Source organism: Ursus maritimus (assembly GCF_017311325.1).
Source record: "Ursus maritimus isolate PB19 chromosome X unlocalized genomic scaffold, ASM1731132v1 scaffold_X1, whole genome shotgun sequence".
Taxonomy (NCBI): domain Eukaryota; kingdom Metazoa; phylum Chordata; class Mammalia; order Carnivora; family Ursidae; genus Ursus; species Ursus maritimus.
Window position 1 is genome coordinate 71,698,312 of NW_024423319.1, and position 7,171 is coordinate 71,705,482.

At 37.2% G+C, this 7,171-nt stretch overlaps 1 protein-coding gene across 1 annotated transcript; it reads right to left on the bottom strand.

The window, feature by feature from the left end:
* Positions 1-6,044: 6,044 nt before the first annotated feature.
* Positions 6,045-6,238, bottom strand: LOC103682607 (thymosin beta-4). The gene has a single exon (XM_008712277.2). The coding sequence runs from the start codon at positions 6,236-6,238 to the stop codon at positions 6,104-6,106; it is 135 nt and encodes a 44-aa protein (XP_008710499.1). The 3' UTR covers positions 6,045-6,103.
* Positions 6,239-7,171: the final 933 nt, after the last annotated feature.

Consider the following 7,171-nt stretch of genomic DNA (forward strand, 5'->3'; position numbering starts at 1 on the left):
CCTGCCACTTATCAGTTGTGTGACTTCCAGCTAGTTAACTGATTTCTCTGACTTTCAGTATTTCCTTCCGTAAAAGAATAACATTATTTATCTCATAGGGTTGTTGCGAAGATTAAATAAGATGATATGAGAAATCTTCTGCAAACTGCCTGGCACAAATAGGCCTTTCACAAATGTTAGTTGCCTCCTTTCCCCCCTTCTTTGAGGAAGGAACTGTGCATTATATATTTATTTCTGGGTCTCCAACTTAGGGCTTGGCACACAATGTGCCTCAAATGTTTACCAAGTTGAACTGTCAAAGAACCAGGGTCTCGCTGGAGGATGATATTAAACAAAGGATCAATTACAATGACATGGTGTAAAACATGGTAAAAGAAAGTGGAAGCTCGCAGAAAACTGATTCAGTATTATAGCTTTTATTCACTTTTTTGTTCACATTGTATTACAGGCATACTTTTGTCTTAGCAATTATCATATGATAAAATTATATATTTATACTTTCTCTCCCAACTGAATTATAAATTCCTCAAGTACAGAGAATGTGCATTATGCATCTTTGTAGCTCCCATACCTAGAATAAGCACCCATTTGTTGCTTTATTTATTTATTTATTTATTTATTTATTTATTTATTTATACCAGTTGAGCTGTTTTTACTTACTTTGACATATCTACCTTTGGTGAGAAACTTTTCCCTTTTCTCACTTTGTCTTTTCAGCTGAATTGAAAATTCTTTCAGGATTGGAAGCCATGTTTCTCCTATAAGGCCTAGCTCAGTGTCAGACCCACAGCAAGTGTTAATTGCATATTTAGTTGACCAATGCATATTCTCTCACAATAGACAGATGTCATTCCACATCACAAAGAACATTTCTGTATGAATTTAAGATATGCAAGGCTCTGATATGGCCCATTAATGTCATGCCATATCAGATAAAATTTGATTCCAATTCAACCAAAGAACAATCAGTTTTCTTTCTTCTGAGGAAAGAGAAAGAAAATGATATTACTGTTTTTATAAAAATAAAAAAGCAACGGATTGCCCGAAATTCTACCATCCATAAATAATCAGTGTTAATATTTTGTGAACAGTATTTCAGACGTCTCTCTATGTGCATATTCAGAAAAGAGATGAATGGATGGCTAGATAAAAATTATTTTATGAAAATAGGATCATAGTGTGCAGGCCAGTTTTATTAAAAATATTCAATCTAATTTTACTTGAATTTAATAGAAGACTAAAATGAAACCAAAGGAATTGCTAACCTTTGGATAAATATTATTTCACCTCAAGAGATATTGACTTCACACTAGGGAAGATAAGATTATCACTGTTATACCTCCTCTCATCTCCTCTCTCCCAACCTCCTGATTTTTATTAGTTGTATCATTATTCTGTCAATGTTATTAACTGTTACATGCTGCTTTGCTACCAGAATTACCTTGGTTATTTAGGGGGTGTATATGTAGTATAAATATTTACTTAAATGAATTCAGTGCTCCACCTGTGTTCTTCTATCATGGTTTAACTGTTCCCAGACTTTTTAATTTGATTTTTTTCTCTTGGTTGGCTGGATTTTGTAGAAGGTTTTATGAATGCTGTATTCCCCGAGTTCTACATGTTGCATTTTTATTTGAAAAAGTAGTTGGCTGGGTATGATATCTTTGTGTCTCACTTAAACTTTCTTTCAAAATTTTACAGGCCTACTCCATTGTTTTTTGGTATTGAACATCACTGTGAAGCCTGAAACCAGGCTGATTTTCCCTTCATATTAATGTCTTACTTTTTTCTGTCTGTACACCTGAAAAATCATTTCTTTATCCTTGATGTTCAATCTTTCCTTCCTTCCTTCCTTCCTTCCTTCCTTCCTTCCTTCCTTCCTTCCTTCCTTCCTTCCTTCCTTCTTTTCTGGAGCACAGTATGTCTTTTCTGTCTACAGATTTGGTTCTTCTTTTATTTCAGGGAAATTTTTCTCTATTACATTCCTAAATATCTTTTCTGCACAATTTTTTTAATTCACTATAGACTTTAGGAACACTAGCCAGCCTAGTTAGATTGTCATCATCCTCCATAACTATTATCCTATGAGTGAACGAATCCCTTTGTCCTTTAGCTTTGATTCACTATGATTATCACAATACTTCCTTTCATATCAGTGGTTCTATTTTTAGGCATGGCTATTTTGAGCCATGCTGTTTCTAATTAATTTATTAGTTCTAAAATCGTATTGTTTTCTCTCTTATTATGTTTTTTAAAGATTTATTTATTTGCTTATTTGAGAACAAGAAAGAGAGAGCGAGAATGAGCAGGGGGAGGGGCAGAGGGAGAGGAGAGAATCTCAAGCAGACTCCCTGCTGAGCTCAGAGCCTTTGTTTTATTGCGTTCTAACATGCAAAAAGCTCAGAATTTTGTGTGTGTGTGTGTTTCTTGGGTTATGTTTTCTTCCATGTATCTTAATTTTAATTGAACTTTTTATGAAGATCATTGTAGCTTCACATGTGCTTGTAAGAAATAATACAGGCAGATCCTGCACACTCTTTAACCAGCTTCTCCCAGAGGTAACATTTTACATCTTACAGTACAAATCACAACCAGGATATTGACATTGATACAATTAATCCATTTTATTCAGATTTCCCCAGTTTTACTTATACTTCATTTGTGTGTGTACCTTTATGTAGTTTATTGCATGTATAAGTTTGTGTATCCACCACTATAGTCAGGATATAGAACAGTTCCAACATCACAAGGATCCCTTGTGTTGCCTTTTTATAACCACGCCTTCCCTCCTGGCTTCCACTATCCTTAACTTCTGGCAACCACAAATTTATTCTCCATTTCTATAATTCATTTTGAGAATGTTTTATAAATGGAATGATATAGTATGTGACCTTTAAGGATTGGCTTTTTTCACTCAGCGTAATTACCTGGAGATCTATCCAAGTTATTGTATATACTAACAGTTTGTTCCTTTTATTGCTAAATAGTATTCCATGGTATGGGTGTACCATAGTTTGTTTAACCATTTGCCCATTGAAGTACATCTGGGTTGTTTCTGCTTTGGAGCTATTATGAGGAAAGATACCATGGAACATTCATGCACAGGTCTTTGTGTGAATGTTTTAATTTCTCTGGGATAAATTTCTAAGACTGCAATTGCTACTCCATATGGATTTAATCTCTTGTTTGCATGCTATGTTTCTTCCCTTTTCTTTTCTGGTTGTAGTGGTATGTTGGCATCATAGCCACATCATTTCTTTTCCCCTTGCTTGTGCTTTTCATGATCTTGCTAGGGCTTCTATTTGCTTTGATATAATTTGGTTGAGTCCTCCATGACAACCATCCCAGTGTATCTAGAACTTTTTCATATACCCTTCCAAGGTCTCCTTTGAAAGCAGAATGTTCTGTACATTATTCTGTAGTCTTCAGGTAAATTATGGGAAGGTAAATTATCAGCTAAAGTTGTGCCTCTCTTGCTGAGGAGCCTGGATCTGATCTCTGTCTTCTGGTGTTTTATTAAATGTCAATACATGGCCCATTTAAACCTACCAGGAGTATATTCTGCTCCCAGAGCTTTGGCTCAATACTCCTAAGATATAGGGACAGAGGTAACCTCTGGAAAATGGCAAACCGTGATAGCACCCTCTACCTCGGCTGAGATCCTACAGTAATATGTTGGGGCTTCTCCTCTTGAAGGTATGTTCTGAACTCTTCCTCAACCCTTTCCCTTGCCCATTCCAAACTCCTGTTGATTACTCTTCAAATTGGTGAGGTTTAGTAATGACTTATAGGATTTTGTTGACTTGCCTTTTTCCCTAAGTGCTATGTCTGGGGGTCAGAACGGTTAGGAACACTTTAGCACTGTCCCAAGGTCTTCAGTTTTCTTCCTTGGCTGCCACTTTTGGAATTTTACATTTTGAAGTTTTACCCTTTTCCTTGTTTTTTTATTGCTCTTGAAATTGTTAGTGTTTTTTAAAATTATGATTTAACTTTGTTCATTTGGTTAGGTATTTGGCAGCAGTAGTAAGAGATTGAGTGAGTTTGTAGGTCAACATTATTCTATCAGCTTTCACAGGAAATCTCAGATGGTGTTTTTTTTAACTCCTCTTTGTACTAGAGAGCCTGAGTCTGGAGAAGAACAGCACTTTTAGGAAAGCAAGAAAATATAACAGAGTTGGGCAGTCACTGCAACCAGGACCAGGAAGGGCGAACATAAGTTCGGAAAAGTTGGCATGCCACACTCCAGCATGGAATTAACCTGGGACCCCCTAACTGAATATGAACCTTCCTTTTCTTCACTTTCCATACCCAACTCTTTCCATGTTCTGTCAGTTTGCCTCAAGATTCTTCTCACGTGTGTCCCTTCCTCTCCATCTTATTGTCATTGCTTTTAATCAAACCTTATGTTTCTCCTGGATTCTGCAACATTATCCTAACAGGGCTTCATGCCTCTAGTTTTTTTCCCATGCAGGCTATCCTCCCCACACTGCCAGTGAGTCAATGTTCCTAAAACACCACTTTGTGTATACCCTCTCCATTCAAAGGCTATCAGAGACTTTCCAATTGCCAAAGAACAAATAAGTTCAAACTTATTAAAATGGTCTAAAAGCAGCTGACATTATATATTTCCTTAATGCTGAGAACATTCTAATTGATTTTTACATATTGAATAATTTCATCTTCAAACCTTTGAGGTAGTTATAATTATGCTCATTTTACATATGAGAAAACTGAGGTAAGGGAAATCCCATAATTTTCCTAAGGTCACACTGCTACTAAGCTGAAGAAATGGGATTCAAATGTTAGCAATATGGCTCCAGAGACCATGCTGTTAAACCACCTCGTGACATTGCCCCCCTACAATGCCCTTCATTGTCTGTCATCCTAATGATCTTTGTAACCTTATCACTCTCTCATTACCACCCATACATGAACATTCTAACCACATCAAGCTACTTGCTTTTCCCTGAACACACCATATTCTTTCACACCTCTGTCCCTTTTCACATGCTGTTCTCTCCTTGGACCACTTTCACTATACCCTACCAAATCTACTTGTTAAACTCCCATTTATAATTTTTTCTTCTGCTATTTTTGCTAAAGTACAATTCTAATTTTGCAAAGCCTGGTTTGCCCTTCAGTGAGGACTCATTGCTTCTAGGATACACACAGCTATCTCAGTACAGTAGATAAGGCCCTGCAAGATTCAGGCCCTGTCTACCACACGACTGTCAGCTTTTCACTTTTCCCTTCACACCTCAAACTCCACCCATACCAAACTACTTCAGCTTTCCTGACAACACCATTCTGTCCTATGCCTCTATGCTTTTGTCCATGTTCTTCCTTCTGATTGGAACCCCCTGTCCACCTGAAAGACTCCTACATAGGCTTCAAGAGTCAGTACAGTCATCCTCTCTGCAGTGAAGCCTTCCCTTCTCTGCTATGCATGCCCTTCTTTACCTTCTTTAAGAAGAATTGATTATTCTCTTCTCAGTGTCACCCATGCACCTTGTACATTACTTCTTTTGTAGCATTTATCACACCATTGCACAATTATATTTTACACAGCAGTCTCCTTTATTAACTTTCTTGAGGAGAATGGCAATATTTTTATTTCTTTAAAGTTTATTCTAACTTGTACTTGGCACGTAATAGTCACTCTCAAAATATGTGTTGAGTGAATGAATCTTTTTTTCAGGCTTTAAAACTTTTTTATTTGCATATTTAAAAAATTGTGCATTCCAATAATTCAAGTAATTTGAACAAAAAAAAATAGCACTCCGATTAAACTGCATTTTACAGTCTGCAGAACACTTTGAACCATCTTGGTTTTTACTCTAAATTTCACTGTCATCCCACCCAGCTTCTTCCTTCACCAACATACAAGTTCTTTTCCTTCTCTGCCAGCCAGAAAGGCATATGGGAGAGGAAAGCATGGCCTTCATTTTCAGTAGTTCTCTATCCTTCGATGTGAAAATGGGCAGCACAGTCATTTAAACTTGATACAACCTTTTTGCTTCTTGCAAAGTTAAGCAGCTAAAGAAGTAAAATAAGAAGGCAATGCTTGTGGAATGTACAGTGCATATTGGCGGCCCATGCCTCATTAAGATTCGCCTGCTTGCTTCTCCTGTTCAATCGTTTCTTTTGAAGGCAGTGCATTTTTCTCTTGCGTTTCTGTCTTCTTCAATTTCAACTTATCAAATTTCTCAATCTTAACCATATTGGGTTTGTCAGACATGGTTGCAGAGGAAGCAGAGCAAAGCTGGTGAGCTAGTGATGCCTGGTCTGTGCAGTGGCCACTGCCAAGTCATGAATGAATCTTAATATTCCCAGTGCCTCACACGGTTCTAAGACACAGTAGGTGCTCAATAAATAGCTGTTTACTTAACAAATAAATGTTTATTTATTTTTTTCACTGTTCTGTTTTCCTTCCAGGTACTTTCCTACTTCTTCAAACAAATCTTTTAGTGGGAGCCCCTAGTGCCTCAGAGCCAGCTTGTGGGTTTACTTTTCAGAAAAAAAGGGTGACCTTGAAGAGAACAGCATGACCTAAGGAAACATGGCTAGACGAGAGAGGCTGGGTCAAGCTGGGAGCAGCAGAGAAGGGTAGAATATTTGACAGGACCTAATAGGCTCGGGTGCATAAAGGTAGCTCTGTAGGTATGGCTGAGTCTTTCTGGGGGCAATGATTCCCAGACCTGAGTGGCCATTAGAATTATTAGAAAATAATTGTCCATAGATCTCTGCATGTCTTGTGAATAGAGGCACTGACTGCTTGTGCTCCAGACTTTCTTTCTAAGGGTGTTTACACAGTGAACAGTCTTGGAAGATAGATTGTATCTCCTTCCAGAACAAAGGACAGGTTTATTTCTGTCACATATAATAAAGATTATATTTTTCTTCTAGAATAAAGATTAGGCGTACTTATCACCCATTATAAAAAAAATATTTTCCCTAAGCTTGGTGTTCTTCTTTAGTAACACAACTTACTGCATGTTCTTGCATCACTTAGCCTTCCTCATGCCATCCTGTGAGAATTAAGGCGTGGGAAACTGACACACATGCAGATACTCTGGCTGCAGGTATTGCTGAGCAATAATAATAAATATGTAATAATAATTATTATAACAATAACAATAATAAGAAACTCCTGTTTCTGACCCAGAAATTT